The following is a 15,446-nucleotide window of genomic DNA, read 5'->3' on the forward strand; positions in this document are numbered from 1 at the left end:
GGGGGGGGGGGGGTTTCCCTTTGTTTTTCACCTACCTAGCCAAGTTCAAATTCGGCTTCCCGTCCAGGTCAAGCTCATCACGAATCATTGAGTAGACCGTGTCGGCCTCGGCTCCCTCCTTGGGTAGCTTGTACTTAGGCAGGCTTATGTTGCTCGCGTAGCGAGACGAGTAGGGCGTCAGGTGAGTGATGGCGGCCTGGGTTCGCGCGTCATCGTCGCCCTCCTGCTCCTGAAGCGAGGCATTGTGCAGGTGCTGGACGATATCGTCCGGGTTCACCTAAAAACAAAAGTCAGTTTTGGCTCGGGCGTTGTTTAGTTGGCTGTTTTTCTTTTTGTTGTTGTTGCTGTTGTCTCTATCCATGAATACGAAAAAGAAAACGGGTTACTTACATGGCGTGAGAGGACCATCTTTGATTACTGTCTTCTTTTTGGCAAGGAATTGATATGGATTTGCAGAAAGTATAGCTTTCAAACTGGGTTGGGGGAAGAAGAGAATCCCAGATGCCAAGAACTGTGCAGCACTGGGGGCTTTATGACAAGCTCTCAGAAATGTCGGAAGCTAGGCTCAACCCAACCACGATTATACCCGGCAAAAGATGCATGAACTAAACTTGTTGACAAGCGTCAAATCTGGAATAGTCTAGGCCAGGACTAGTTCCGGTTGGCAGACTGGCAGTTTAGTTTTGTTATTTTATTTCCGTGGAAATGTCTTTGCTACCTACATTCATCCTAACGCGTAAGCTTGCTGAGACACTACTACTCCCCCAATAAGCTAAGGAACCTTTGAATAAATGATTCTGGTATGACATCGTTTGTATAAACTGCTTCGCGATGACGACATATACGGGTCACTAGCGGGACTTTTCCTGCGGGGCCAAGAGGCGGGTAAAGACTCGATTATGGTATGCACATGTCATTGTGTAGCAAAAGGCAGCGGATGAGCTACAATTGTTTCGTGAGGATGATTTCGTATTATTCATAAGGTAGGTAATTAAGCTTCTTTCTTGCCGTCTTGGCTGCCAAGGAAAATATTGGGACAAGCTGCAAGCCTTCGTCTTTAGGTGGTGAGATTCAGCGGTATGGGGTCAGCACCCGATGCCACCCAAACTTGCGAACAAAAAAAAAGAAAAAAAAAAAAAAAAAGAAAACAGAAAACCGAAAATACGAAACTCAAACTTCCTCATCCAGCAAGCGCAAAACCACCATGTATTGTTCATTCTGAGTGTATATGAACGGGGGTCTGTCGTTGTAGAATATTTCAGTATATTACATTCACTCCGGTAGACCAACAGCAAACCCGCCGCCTGCGAGGGCAGAAACCGGAACTGCAATGTTGGACACATTCTTGCAGTAGGTCAAGTTGAAGCCTTGACTATCAATGTTTCCGAGCGTCGGGTCGTCGTTCATGAATTTGTGGACGTGTGTATGATTTGTCAACCTCCATATAGAGTTTTGAGAGACACTGATATCGACGTTGCTGTCACTGTGTCCCTCCACGGCCGAACCAATCCATTCAGACATTTCCGTCAGTCGCCAGTCGATGGCACCCTTGCCGCTGAGCACGACATCACCTCTAAGGGAGGATTGAACCACATTGATTATGAGAGCTGTACTCGCGTCTCCGGACTGCCTCTTTCCGAATTCGCTCAAGTCATGTGGGACAGGCATACCGGCGACAGCTCGGACCAGAGTACCATTGGCGATGATTGTGCTCTGCGCTATGTCAACTCTCCCCCAAGTGTTGGCGAACCACATCCCGACCGCTTCCGGCTGAACAGCAGTTAGAGTCGTATCCCTTAACCTTAGCTGGGGTGTAGGTCGCAGGTTCAGACGGGTTGTATTGTCAAACATGACGATGGTCGCAAACCCGCCTGCTGCGGCCTCAACTTGATCCAGAGTGACTGCTATATGGTCTTGCCAAACAGCATTTGTACTGTCGACTACAAGGAATGGGCTTTCCACTGAGACACATCTGAATTGTTGGGCATTCAAAGCACCACCCAGACTGAATAGGCATGGGCTCCCGGGCCCAGTAGTGAGTGCTTCTGAGCTTTCTATCTGGATACGGGAGCGCATGGTTGATGCAGCCGCGATGCTGCTCCGGGGGCCTGTAGTTACGGCTGATATACCGCTCATGTGGATAAAGCTGCCAGCTGTAGCAAAGACCGAGTGTCCGACTGGGCCGCTGCTAAGCATCTGGGAGTCGCTCAAAACAATGGCGGCATTGCCATGGGCGAAGAGACCAATGGAACCATTGTGGGCTTGGAGGTTGAGATTTTTTAGTCTAGCTGTTGCGCCGCTAGCCTTTTCGATGGTTGATTATATGTCAGTGAGTTCCAATCATGCAACCCTTGGGAGGAATGAATCAAATCACTGACCACATTCACCGCAGCATTGGACCCCTAGGTCTCAGCAGCTAACATGCTGGAGCTTTTTCCCGATTTGACCACTTCTAATCCATCCGCATGCCAACGAGTGCCGTTGGGGACTGATACGGTGACAATATCATCCGCATCTACCGTGAAGTGACCGTCTCGGGTAATGGACGTTTCTGGTGTGATGACCCATGCTGACTTGATTGGCTCTTGCTGATTGGAATGGCTGGTGTTGTGCGTGTCTTGCCATACGTTGTCTGCTATGGCCTTTGCTGATGCCAAAGCAAGATGGCAGACAAGGACTTTGGTGGCAAGCAGGAGGAGAAACATGTTGGTGAGCGGACTCAACCTAGAGTAGAACCGTTCAAAGTAAAGTGTTATGATGCTGGGATACCTAATGTTCCGATATAAATGCCGCAAAAAGGGATGGAAGGTTTGGCTCGGGTATGGTTATTGAAAGCTTTCCGAGGGTCTCTGGAGAGTTTTGGCGACATGAAAAAAAAAAAAAAAAAAAAAAGAAAAAACTGAAATGAAATGAGTTGAGCTGTCTGGCCATGTGTCTTGCCTTGAGTACATTATTATGTACCTACCTAGGTACGTACCTACTTCGCCTTACAGCCTAAGTTGAAGGGCAGGTGCCTCCACCCGAGGGAAGAGCAAACTTGCATCCTAGTAGGCCAAGGCTAGGCACAAACTCAAATGCTCATATTTTCACTCTGGCACCTTCCTCAGCTGAGTGAAAAATCCATCAGGTCGCTAGATCCGTTCCAGCCCGGATCACAGCGACCATTCCCGGTGCATTCACTTAATGTTCCAACCACATTTCAATATCAATGCTCCGCCCGAACCTAATGTGATATCAGCATAGCAGGAGATTCTGCAAAGGTTACGTGCCATAGGGCTAATGCTTGCATGGAGGGCAACAATTATATTCTTTCAGCAACCAAATCTACCTGAGTTAACCAGAGCATGCATTGCCTCCAGGTCTAGTCAAGCTGACCGATCGCCCTAGCATTACGTCTCGTCGCAGCCACCCTCGCTGCCTGCTTGGCGTTCCTCCCAGTCTGCCCACTCGTAGTAGCACCCGCGGCGGCAGCGCCTCGCCCGCGTCCAAAGGGGTTCTCGTTGCCCACGACGCCCTTCAGCACTGTCTGCACGTTGATGCCCTGGACGGCGCCGTCGCCGCCCTGCATGATGTTCTTGAAGTTGTCGGCGACCAGCTGGATGCCCGAGACGAAGCCCTTGCCGTCAAAGGCGCAGTGCCCGCCGTTGGGCGTCGCGTCCACGGTCTGCAGCGCGTTGATCTGGTCAGTGCTGAGACCCGCGCCTGAGGCCAGCTTCTCGTACGCCTGGATAGCCTCCGGGATGCTTTGCTGCAAGCTCGTGAGCTCCTGCTGGCTGCTCTGGAAGTGAATCTTCGTCGTCGAGAGGGTGGCGGCCGCATCCTTGAAGTCAACCGCTGGGGGCAGCGCTCCGCAGTCGAGGAGAACGCCGTTACCCTTGAAGTTGGTCAGGTGCGCGGGCATGAAGAAGCCGGACAGCGTCAGGGAGCCTCCGGAAACACCGGTGAAGAAGACGTTGGACTTGTTGAACGCCACCATTTGGGGGAGGACATCCAGGATCAAGTCATTGACTGCCTGCGCATCCGCAACACCATCAGGACGACTGTTACCAGCCGGCTGACCCTTCCGGTTACCCCAGAGAAGATTCACTAAGCTCGAGGGGAAGTAGCATGGTTAGTATGTCACCAGATTATTTGATAACACAAGAAACAAAACTCACCGGACGGCGCCAGCACAGCAACACCCATCAGGTTACCCTGGACGGCCTGATTCGGGAAATCAAAGAAAGACTGTCCACCATCTCCATGCAGCAGCACGTTCAGTCCCAAGTTGCCCTCCGCGCCGGCCTGTTGAGCACCGCCCTGAACCCCCGAGGCTGCCGTAAACTGGTCTGCAGGCCCACTGATCTTGAATCTTATATCAGCGCCGTTGATATTGGCGGTCATGTCGAGGATCGTGGACCCATCGGTAGCCTTGCTGACGCCCTGGGGAACCTGGGCAGCTTGCTGCTGAGGAGTCTGGCGCCCTCCATTGCCCTTTTTCCGCTGCGCCTCGACACCCCCGCTGAGGACGCCGAGGAACAGAAAAACAAGAAGGTTGAAAGACGAGCGAACGGTCAACATTCTGGCTCGTGGGGGAGAATCGAAATAAAGAAGAAAAGAAAGACGAAAAAAGGGCAAAGGAAGGGGGAATAAAGAACAAAACTAAATTAAAAAGCAGATGAAGAAAGAAAGAGAGAAAAGAAGAGTAAAAAAGAAAGCCGGCCAAGCTCGGGAGCCAATAAGTTACAAGGCGACTAAGTGGGAACTCCTGCAGCACCTACGAAGTAAACCTCCAAAAAGCCGTTGCCTGTCAAGTCTGAGACATGACGGATCTTCCCTTGCACTTGCAACGATTAGACATCCCTGTCCGGCGATGAACCGGGGATGACTGAGAAGTTGGGGAAGCAGGGGCGAATTACTACTTACGGCGATGCCAAGAGGCGACCTAGCCAGTGTGTACCAATGTGAGACACTCGGTTGCTTGATCATTCACCAAGTACGGTAGGATTTCTCGCTCTCAGCACCAACAAGAAAAAAAACATGGGATGCTTGCTGTGCATGTTGGTATAAAGCCCTTGCAGCGGCCGGGCACAAAGCAAAGTAGCACAGCTTAGTTGAGACTGGAACTTATTTTGTCCGGCCACATTCTCATCTCATGTAGAAGGAAGAACATGGTTTGCAATCAAAGTCAGATCAGTGAGGATTGCCTGGGTGCAAAAGATGAGGTTGTAAGAGGATCTTTGGTGTGACACTGCACAGAAGTTTGTTTTAACCATAAAAAGTGTGTTTTAGCCAAAAACCCCCTTGTGTTATGGGGGGTCGTGACTTTGTCGTTTTGGGTTGGTGGGACAGGACATTGAAACCCTGTCCATTCTCCTATTCTTTGTGGTTCACAAGCTGCAAAGATGCAAGTCCACGACCAACAACGGCACAGCTTTTTTTTCTTTCTTTCTTTTTTTCTGTTCCTTTTTCTTAAGGTCTCAATAAACTGACAGCTGGATCGATCGTGTAATCTACCTGCTTTAGCAACACCTAATTATGAGCATCAGTCAAAAGCTTTTTTGGAAGATGCATGGTCGCCCAGAATCAGCGGAAACAACGTTGTTAGGATCAGTTCCCCTTTCTCCAACGTGGTGGTAGTAGTGGACCAGATCAAAGTGGAGTGGCAGAAAATATGCACCTGACTGGGTACAAAAATAACTTTTGGCATTGCCGATTGAAAGGATGGAAACATGTCTACTATTATTTTAAGCATTACCCCAAGAAACAAGTCGATAAGCATTAATTAACGTTAATATGCACAAGTACGCATTATTATGCTACCATGAGACCGTTAAACACCTACCTAGGAAGAAAAGTCCAACTTGTGACAAAATCAGTAGCGCGACCCTCACCCTCGAGAAGCGAGACCACCAGATAAACATCTAAATATCTAATCGTGTATGTGTGTACAAACGAGGAATCGACGAAACCATGTTACGTATGGGCCAAGAGGCTGTGTGAGGTTTGTACCAATCCACCCAACCATCATCAACCTGTCAAGGCAACGACCCGAAGATCGATACCTACCAAATGGAAGCGCCCCTACAATTTGGAGCCCTGACTCCTCCTCTTCTCTTTTTCCCTGTCGCGCAGCAGCCTCCTCAGAATCTTGCCCGACGGACTCTTTGGGATCTCATCGACGAACTCGACTCCTCCACGCAGCCACTTGTACGAGGCCTTGTGCTCCTCGACGTGCTTCTCAATCTCCCTGGCCAGGTCCTTGTCCGACTTGCCTTTGCTGTAGGCTGCGTTCTTGACCACAAAGGCCTTGGGAACCTCGCCCGAGTGGTCGTCGGGTACCTGGATGACGCTGCAGTCCCCGACGGCCGGGTGGTCGAGGAGATGGGCTTCCAGCTCGGCGGGCGCGACTTGGTGTCCCTTTTTTTTTTTTTGTTTCACACAACATGTCAGCAAGAAAAAAACAAATTACATGAAGCATGGCTGGCTGAGTAATCGAGTGCTAACTGTCAAACTCAAGACTTACCTTGACCTTGATCAACTCCTTTATCCGGTCCAAGATGACAAGGTGCTCATTACCACCTGGCGACAGCGTAAAGAGCACCTCGTCGCCCGTCCGGATCCAGCGGCCGTCCTCGTCCCACACAAAAGTCTCGTGCGTCGCCTTCTCGTTGTTGAGATAGCCGAGCGTGACCGAAGGCGACTGGAGCCATAGCTCACCGGGCGTGTCGAGTTGAGTGATCTCCTTGCCGTCCGGATCGACGACCTTAGCCTTGACCCCCGGGAGGAGCGAGCCCGAGGACCGCGTGTAAATGTCATCCTCGCTGGTGCCCGACACCGCCGTTGCCGTTTCCGTCATGCCATAGCCCTGAGTGACGACCCACTTGGGGTAGATCTTGTTGAGGCTTCCGACCGTTTCCTCGCCGAGGGGCGCTGCACCGGAGAAGACGCCGTGTACGCTGCTCAGGTCGTATTGCTTCAGCTTCTCGTGGTTCCTGACCATCTGGATGATGATTGGCGGGACCTTTTTGACAATTGATTCTTTGGCGTTAGTGGCTGAAGATCTCCAAAAGAAAACAAAGGGGTTATTTTTCTCCAATGTTCTTTACAAACACACACACACACACACACACACACACAGAGAGAGAGTTGCAAAACATACCACAAAAAGCGTTGCAATCTTAAACTTCTGAATCGCCCCGAGGAAGGTCGTCAGCTCAAACTTGGGCAGAGTAATTATCTCATCGCCTCTCCACGTGCCGGCATGACAGATAACCACCAGGCCGTAGATGTGACTAAACGGCAGGAGCCCCAACGTCGCCTGCGTGGTGACGCCCCTCTTTGCGCGGTTGGGCGCGTCAAACGTGTTGTACTGAAGGACGTTTGCGATGACGTTGCGGTGCGAGATCATGACGGCCTTGGGCAGACCCGACGTGCCGCTCGAGTAGCAGAGGAAGGCCGTCTGGCGTGCCCCGGTCCCCTTTTTCCACCTGAGCCGCTCCAGCTCCGGCAGGCTGCTGCCCTCACGGATGAGGTCGTCCACCGAGACGATGGGGGTCGAGGGCCCGGGCCCCGGCATCCACATGACAAACACCTTGTCCCGTGCTATGCCGGCCTCCTTGGCGGCGGCCAATGCCGTCTCGAGGAGCGGCGCGCAGGTAACGAGGGCCGAGGCGCCGGATGACTTGAGCTGGTGGGCCAGTTCGGGAACCGAGTATACGGCGTTGGCCGGCGTCACGATACCGTTCAGCCGGTGCACTGCATAGGCGACGGTTTGATAATCAATCTAGCCGGAGGGGGTGAGTTGAGCGCAAGCCTTCTTTGTGTTTCGGTAGGGGGAGGGAGGAAGGGAGCCGGGGACCCTCGTTAGATCGCACTCACCGTGTTGGCCGAGAATATCCCAACCACCTTTTCCCACGGTGTGTCCTGATTGGGAGACCAGCCCATCCTCTTTCCCAAAGCTCTCGAGAGAAAGTCGGTCCGCTGATGAACTTGCGAGATGCTGTACGTCTTGCCAGTCAACCCGCAGGTGAAGGGGTTCCTGCTCTCGGCCAAAGGTCGACGACCACATGTTTCATTTCTCATGAACTCTTCAATGGTCATGGACTCCGGAGGGTCTTTTTTTTTTTCTCATTGTGGTCAGCTTGTCCTCTCTTCTGCAAAACTCATATTCATTTCGACTCATTCGGGGCTTTTGAGGCCTGTTGCCGGACCGAGATTCAAAAAAACAAAGACTCACCGAACGGAAGCTTTGGCATGTACTCTGGCGGAACAAAGACCATGTTTGCTGGATTTTACAGAGAGGGATCTAGATATAATAGATGTACAATTCGAACGTTTGGCAAAGGTGACAAGCTTGAAGAAAAGTGCTAGATCAATTTGATCAAGTAAAACTCGGGTGGAATAAAAGGAAAGGAAATCAAAACACCAACCCGCGCAGCCTCGCACAAAGTCGACCACTGGAGCACGAACATGACTCTTTGTATTTCCTTCTTCCAAAACAACACAGCCCGGCACATCCGTACAATAAATAGAGAAGTGACCCCCGTTGCCTTTGAACAATGCCGAGGCGAGTGGGCCTTTTCCGCCCCAGGTTTACTGTACTTACCACTGAAACCCCGCAATACCAAGAGTTGGAGTGTATGACAGAAAGTGGAACATTTGGAGCTTCCTATTGGGGAAAATGCACCTTTTTTCTTCTTGGCTATTGAACTAAAGGGAAATACGATAAAACGGTGAATACAATTGGGTAGTTGTGCATAGATACTATCTGCAATTTATGCTTACGGTATAGTCGAAAGCTTTAATTCAATTCCTACTTGCTGGCTCGCTTACTATCTTGAGCGTATAGTAACACGTGTGGTTTCTGTGACGCTAAATCTTGGCAAATACCAAAATACACTACCTGTCTTGAGGAGAATCATTCTCTATACTGCGTTTGTACAAATGCCTTTTCAATGTGCGCGCAGTTTGGAATATTCCAGACAAAAAGTCTTCGTTCTTTTTAGTTGATTCTTGATTCTTGATTCAAAACATCATACGGATAAATCTTTCATACATCACAAAAATAAATCCCAAGCCTGAAATCCTTTCCTTCCCAGCTAGGAGAAGAAGAAAAAGCAGTTGATAAAATTACAGTTTCGAAGCGGGCCTGGCACTTCCGGGTGTCGTGATTTCGTTATACAAAAGCCTGTCATAAAATGTTAGCATCTTGAAGATTTGTGGGAATTGGAAAAAAAAAAAAAAAGTACAAAGTGCTACAAAAGAATAACAAATTCTACTCACGTTGTCAAAAAGTCGGCATAGTCCTCGCCAGTAACCTGGGTGGCAAAGTACTTTGAAGCCAGCTGCATCTTGTTGCCGGCAGGTAATGACTTGGCCATCTTGTCTGCCTCCTCACGCAAGAGGCGGAGCGCATATGACTTGTCAACCTTCTTGCCCTCTGCGGTGCTCACGCCATGTTTGACCCACTGCCACAACTGGCTGCGGGATACCTCGGCAGTCGCGGCGTCCTCCCTATTTATTAAAGTTTTTTTGTAAGTGGATGCGACACGAAACCAGGTACCAAAATACCTTTCTAGCTCCAAAAAAAAATCCAGATTGGGATAGATGGATCAACACTCACATCAAATAGTTGATGGGTACACAGCCGACGCCTCGGATCCAGGCCTCCATGTAACCGAGGCCAATGTACAGGTTTTTCCGAATTCCATCCTCGGTGATTTTGCCCGGCACATTCATGTTAAGAAGATCCATGGCTGTGATCTGTACGTCCTCGCGCCGCACAAACAGCTGGTTGGGCGTTGGCATGTGCTTGTTGAAGATGTCTGATGCGATGCCCGCAAGGGCAGGGTGGGCAACCCAAGTGCCGTCGTGGCCCGCGCGTACCTCGCGCAGCTTATCAGCCCGAACACCATCCATGGCGCGGTCGTTAGCCTCCTTGTCGTCCTTGATGGGGATCTGGGCCGCCATGCCACCCATGGCGTGAACGCCGCGCTTGTGGCAAGTCTGAATCAGCAGCTTGACATAGGCGTCCATGAAAGGCACCGTCATGGTGACAGCCGAGCGATCCGGCAGTACAAAGTTGGGGTGCTGGCGGAACTTCTTGATGGTGCTAAAGATGTAGTCCCATCGGCCGCAGTTGAGACCGGAGCTGTGGTCGCGCAACTCGTAGATGATCTCGTCCATCTCGAATGCAGCCAGGATCGTCTCGATAAGCACTGTGCCACGGATCGTACCACGGGACATGCCAATGTAGTCCTGACCGAGGTTGAAAGCATCGTTCCACAGCCGAGCCTCCAGGTGTGACTCCATCTTTGGCAGGTAGAAGTATGGACCGAAGCCGCGCTTAACTGCCTCATGTGCGTTGTGGAAAAAGTAAAGCCCAAAGTCGAAAAGCGATCCACTGATGGGCTCCCCATCGACCGTCACATGCTTTTCCTCGAGGTGCCACCCACGGGGCCTCACGATAAGCGTTGGTAAAGTCCTGTCAGTCCGCAGCTTGTACTCCTTACTGCCCTGCTTGAAGTCGACCTGCCGACGAACGGCGTCGTACAAGTTCACTTGTCCGTTGATCATATTGTCCCATGTAGGGGCGCTGGAGTCTGTTCCGCGGCATTAACGACATACAATTAGACAAAGGCCTAGTTTTGTTTAATACCGTACTTTGAACTGGAGGTACTCACCCTCAAAGTCAGCCATGTACGTCCACACATCTGAGTTGAGCGCGTTGACGACCATCTTCCGGTCCGTCGGGCCTGTGATCTCGACACGGCGATCAACCAGGCCCGGCGCTGGCGCAGCTCCCTTCCAGGTCGAGTTCTCTCGAATATGCCTGGTCTCGGGCAAGAAGTCTGGGAGAACACCCTTGTCGATCTCAGCCTGGCGTAGCTTCCGGCGCTCCAACAGCTGCTTGCGGCGCTCATTGAAGGAGCGGTGAAGCAATGCGAGGAACGCCAGGGCATGCGGTGTCAGAATCTTGCGCTGGGACTCATTGACCGTGCCCAGGACGTTGACGCCCTGGAGTATGGACTCTGTGGAAGCCATGGTGGGCGATGTGCTGTTGTCTTGTTCGATGGTGGGGATCCCTGTGTGAAGTTATGTAGAGTTGCAATGTCTGGAGAATTCCCGAGACTACTACGGAAATTCTAATGAGTGGTAATGACAAAAATGTATTCTTTTTTTATTCTTGTTGGAAATGACGACAGCTACAAAATAAAGGTAGTGTCAACCATCCAAGTCTGCAAATATGTAGATGGATGGGTTCGTGAAGCAGTGAAGAGAGGTGGACAACAACAAGCTCAAGAGGAAAAGTAAATATGGAGCTATAGCTTATACCGCGGAATCCGAACAACCTAGCTCCCTCCCGCAGGTGGGCAATGAGGAGAAAGCAAGCGGAGTTGTTTTGCCTCAGGACCTAAAGCCGAGAGTTGCAACGATGCCGCTGGACCAGTGCAGAGGCAAAAAAAAAAAAAAAAGACCAACTTGGGATGACGAAAGGGGGACGATTGGCCAAGACTTCTCAAGGTTCGCCGGTACATGGCAGGACGGGCCATTGTGATGGATTGGAATGCAATTGATTGCACATGTTCCGAACGCTTAACCCGCCATTGCCCGAGCTCGGCTGATCGGATGGTTGGTTGGGGAATCCCTGACTTTGAGCTTCCAAAGTGTCTTTGTCCATTCTTTGCCCTCGAGGGAAAGTGCTGTACAGTAACTTGGGCAAGGTACACAAGGTAGGTACAGCAGATAGGTACAGTAGATACGTACCTAGAATTAGGTGCCTAGCTGCATGCTGGATACTTTATCACAGGGTTAGAGTGTGGGGGAATTGGAAGCTACTTCGCTAAGTGGTGCTAGACCAACGCGGCTAGTGCTAATTGACGTGAGCTTGCTAAGGTACGGTACCTCACTCAACCTTTAACCCGCATTGACATGTGCTTCTCCTCACCATTCATTCTTCTTTACCTGGCGATTGATTCCACTACCTTGTGAGGTCACCAATCAAGAAAATGGAGGGGCTGATCCATGGATGACCTAGCTCGGGGGTACGGAATACCACTAGGAAGACTTGGCTTCCGGCAATGGAATATGTGCACCTCGGTCGGCCGGCTCTAATGAAATATTTTGGGTGTTATTTTTCTATGCCATTGACACTGACTGACGTTGGTGATCTACACAGTACGAAATTATTATTTAAAAACTATCTTTCTAGCTCTAATGCTGATTGTCGGGCATGGCAGTGTGATTGTATCATCAGACAATTCCTTTCTACCAGGGAACAGTGATCCCTAGGTGTGGTAATAAAAGTGCATTCATTCGTTCTGTGAGTCTGAGTAAGTTGGGGTACTGTACCACAGTAAAGGTAAGGGCCGTTCGAAACTTGATGCACGTGCAGGGTCCACATTCCCATATCGCTCAGCCGAGGGCTGAACATGGCAATTTGCTTATTCCGCGGAATAAGGAAGGTCACCCACGGCACACGCAGGTGTCGATTCATGTTGGATTTGTTCCAATGTCTCAGCAGTAACATACAGAAAAACCGTCTGCCTCTCAGCGTACCAAATTGATTAATATATTTAGTTACTTGCCCTAACATGTAACGTCTTATTTCAAACTTGAAGTTAAAATCAAAGAATCTTCTTCTGTAGCAAAATTCAATCAATCGCTTCCGAAACTCCCTGAACGCTAAACCGAAACTATGCTGCCTGCATCCTATATCAACCAACTGTTAGCTTCAATGCTTTACGGACGATAAGATCGACCCAAGTTGATAACCGAAAGCTCCAAGGTTGTGATCAGAGTGTGTTTCTTGCTTCCGCACATTGTGGCTAGGAAGTCAAGCATTATATTTTGAAAAATCATCATGGAAACCCGGAAGAGAACTATTCGTAAGACAGAGAAAAAAAAGCTAACATACCTTCTAGATCTAATCATCTCATCTTCAAGTGTATCAACCGGAGAGAATTCATCCAGTACACAGCCTGGTTTGGCTATGAACCTAGAGAAGACTAATGAAGATGCACACTGAAAAAAAGGTGAAGAAGAAAAAAGTCTTGCGGCAAATCTTATCGTGCTTATCAAAGTAAATTCCAGTCTCCCCATCCGCCCCGCCGTTACCCAGCCAACCAAGCACCGTCAATCACCTTCAACCTGGGTAGGCAAGGTAAGGAAGGACCTCTTATATGGAGTATTATAGTAGCAAGGGAATTTACTACTACTAGTTCTATCTAGTATGATTACATATCGGAGTAGGCATTGAGCGCAAGCTGGCCGCCCAAGTGCGCATACAAGACGTTGCTCCCAGGCTTGATCTCCCCCTTGCGAATCATGTCCATCATGCCGGCCAAGCTCTTACCCTCATAGACGGGATCGGTAATGAAGGCCTCGGTGCTGGCCCCGAACCGGATGGCATCCTTGGTCTGCTGGTCCGGGACGCCGTAGATGCCGGCGTGGTAGCGGTCATCTAGCTCGACGTCCTCGGCCGTGACGTTGTCGACGCCGTCCTCGAGGCCGATCTTGCGGCCCGTCACCTGCGCGATGCGGAGCACCTGCTCCCTGGTCTGCGGCACCGTGGCCGAGGCGTCGATGCCGATGACGCGCCGCGGCTTGGACCCGCACTTTTGCTGCGCCAGCTTGAACCCGGCCACCATGCCCGCCATGGTCGAGCCCGTCACGGCGCACACGATGACCGTGTCGAAGAAGACGCCCATCTGCCGCTCCTGCTCCTCAACCTCGAACGCCCATCGCGCGAACCCCAGCCCTCCCAGCGGGTGGTCGCTGGCCCCCGCCGGGATCGCGTACGGCTTCCTGCCCTGGGACTGCAGCTCCGCCACCGCCGCCGCGAGCGAGTTCTTGTGCTCGATGCCGAACCCAGACGGGTCCAGCTTGACCTCGGCGCCCATCAGCCGCGACAGCTGGATGTTGCCCACCTTGCCGTACACCGGGTCAGACCAGTCCGGGACCCAGTGCTCCTGGACCAGCACCGCCTTGAGGCCGAGCTTGGTCGAGATGGCGGCGACCTGCCGCGTGTGGTTTGATTGCACGCCGCCGATGGACACCAATGTGTCAGCGCCCTGCGCCTTGGCTTCTGCCGCCAGGTACCTTCGGGCCGTGTTAGCCCTTCTTTGTGTTTTCCCGACGGAAAAAAAGGTACTAGTCCAAAAGGGGGGGTAACATACTCTAACTTCCGCGTCTTGTTGCCGCCATATGCCAGACCCGAATTGCAGTCATCTCTCTTTGCGTAAACATTCACCTTGCCGCCCAGTGCTTCTGAAATACGCTCGAGGTGTTGTATGGGTGAGGGGCCAAATAGAAAAGTTTCCCGAGGAATGCTCGCAAAGGGCTCAGGGAGCTTGATATCGTTGGTGCTCATTATGCCGGCTATAGGACTCTCTTTTTGTTTTGTTTCAAAGTTGACAAAGTGAAATATCGGCAAACCACTGGATAAGATCTACAGGACTGGAGGATGAACTGAAATAGAAATAAGACAAGAAAGACAACATTCTACGGAAAAGGTCTTCATTGTCCGAGGCCTTTTATATAACATACCCCTACACTTCGGCTGGTCTGACGGAAAAGTTGGCGAGTCAGGCTGCGGAGGCGGGGCTAATGGCGTGTGTTTGCTGCAGTTCGGGGCACTTCCCCGATGCTTTCAGCGGAGACTTGAGGTATCAGAGCCAGTCAAATTACTTGGGGGCTGTGCGTTGTGGGCCCCCTCAAAAAGGGGGTTGCAAAATCGCGGGTCACGACAAAATCGCGGGTCAGTAAATTTGTTAGGGAATCGCCTACAAAAATTACTCGTTAAAAAACAATTAACACATATTAATATAATAACAATTAAAAAAGTCTAAAATAAGGTTATATTAAAACCGTAATTTGCGTTGTAAATATTTATTCCAAAAAATTTGGGTTAATTACCGTAAATAGGCCGTTTAAACGGTTACAAAACGAACCGGGTATTTTTAAGTCGTTCGTTCTATACCCCGGTATTAACGGCGAAAAACGTTTTTCAAACGGTTTTATATCTTTAAATTAACGAAACGGAAATAAAATTAATAATATATATTACGGAAATGGTTAAAAAGGCGTTGCGGGTAAAAGGGGTAAAATTAATTTTAAAAATCGTAATATATATATACTAATAAAATAGTTAAAATCGCTTTTTACGGTAATATTAATTTGCGTACCCGTTTTACCATTTAAAATTGGCCCTTTATCGAAGAATTATGGCTGTGAAATTTAAAATTCGGTTTTTTTTTTTTTTTCCAAATCGTTCCCTAACCTCCGGAACGTTTTCCGGCTTAAAATTTAAATCTTTTAAATACCTTTTTTTTTGTATTTTAACCCCGTTGGATATACCGTTAAACTTTCGCCAACGTTAAATAATTTGCTTTTTATTTTTATACTATAAATTTTTGACGAATTTTTTTTATTAATAGATATTTATTTTTTCGATTAGGTTTTAT

General features: G+C 49.9%; 6 protein-coding genes across 6 annotated transcripts in view; all 6 read right to left on the reverse strand.

Moving 5' to 3' along the window:
- The window catches only part of PgNI_10560 (uncharacterized protein), a gene marked incomplete at both ends in the record, with an annotated part of 2,464 nt that extends 2,056 nt beyond the window's left edge, over positions 1-408 (reverse strand). The window contains 2 exons of the mRNA XM_031130533.1: positions 36-277; positions 391-408. Coding sequence (XP_030980081.1) covers positions 36-277; positions 391-408 — 260 coding nt within the window. The remainder of the gene's footprint in view (positions 1-35; positions 278-390) is intronic.
- Positions 409-1,272: 864 nt separating this feature from the next.
- On the reverse strand, positions 1,273-2,705 carry PgNI_10561 (uncharacterized protein; the record flags this gene model as incomplete). The annotated part of the gene is made up of 2 exons (XM_031130534.1): positions 1,273-2,299; positions 2,422-2,705. The coding sequence occupies 2 exons, from the start codon at positions 2,703-2,705 to the stop codon at positions 1,273-1,275; spliced, it is 1,311 nt and encodes a 436-aa protein (XP_030980080.1).
- A 614-nt stretch (positions 2,706-3,319) lies between these two features.
- Positions 3,320-4,782, reverse strand: PgNI_10562 (uncharacterized protein). The gene is made up of 2 exons (XM_031130535.1): positions 4,158-4,782; positions 3,320-4,086 (listed from the first exon to the last, which is right to left on the reverse strand). The coding sequence occupies exons 1-2, from the start codon at positions 4,558-4,560 to the stop codon at positions 3,362-3,364; spliced, it is 1,128 nt and encodes a 375-aa protein (XP_030980082.1). The 5' UTR covers positions 4,561-4,782; the 3' UTR covers positions 3,320-3,361.
- Positions 4,783-5,736: 954 nt separating this feature from the next.
- PgNI_10563 (uncharacterized protein) lies at positions 5,737-8,462 on the reverse strand. Its single transcript, XM_031130536.1, has 5 exons — positions 8,219-8,462; positions 7,861-8,096; positions 7,142-7,765; positions 6,506-7,003; positions 5,737-6,399 (listed from the first exon to the last, which is right to left on the reverse strand). The coding sequence occupies exons 1-5, from the start codon at positions 8,259-8,261 to the stop codon at positions 6,064-6,066; spliced, it is 1,737 nt and encodes a 578-aa protein (XP_030979994.1). The 5' UTR covers positions 8,262-8,462; the 3' UTR covers positions 5,737-6,063.
- Positions 8,463-8,749: 287 nt separating this feature from the next.
- PgNI_10564 (uncharacterized protein) lies at positions 8,750-11,438 on the reverse strand. The gene is made up of 4 exons (XM_031130537.1): positions 10,665-11,438; positions 9,605-10,583; positions 9,265-9,495; positions 8,750-9,169 (listed from the first exon to the last, which is right to left on the reverse strand). The coding sequence occupies exons 1-4, from the start codon at positions 11,023-11,025 to the stop codon at positions 9,112-9,114; spliced, it is 1,629 nt and encodes a 542-aa protein (XP_030980077.1). The 5' UTR covers positions 11,026-11,438; the 3' UTR covers positions 8,750-9,111.
- Positions 11,439-12,302: 864 nt separating this feature from the next.
- Positions 12,303-14,800, reverse strand: PgNI_10565 (uncharacterized protein). The gene is made up of 3 exons (XM_031130538.1): positions 14,160-14,800; positions 12,899-14,082; positions 12,303-12,762 (listed from the first exon to the last, which is right to left on the reverse strand). Exons 1-2 carry the CDS (start codon positions 14,351-14,353, stop codon positions 13,218-13,220), a joined length of 1,059 nt encoding a protein of 352 aa, XP_030980076.1. The 5' UTR covers positions 14,354-14,800; the 3' UTR covers positions 12,303-12,762; positions 12,899-13,217.
- Positions 14,801-15,446: the final 646 nt, after the last annotated feature.

The sequence above is a fragment of the Pyricularia grisea genome, chromosome VII (genome assembly GCF_004355905.1).
Source record: "Pyricularia grisea strain NI907 chromosome VII, whole genome shotgun sequence".
Taxonomy (NCBI): domain Eukaryota; kingdom Fungi; phylum Ascomycota; class Sordariomycetes; order Magnaporthales; family Pyriculariaceae; genus Pyricularia; species Pyricularia grisea.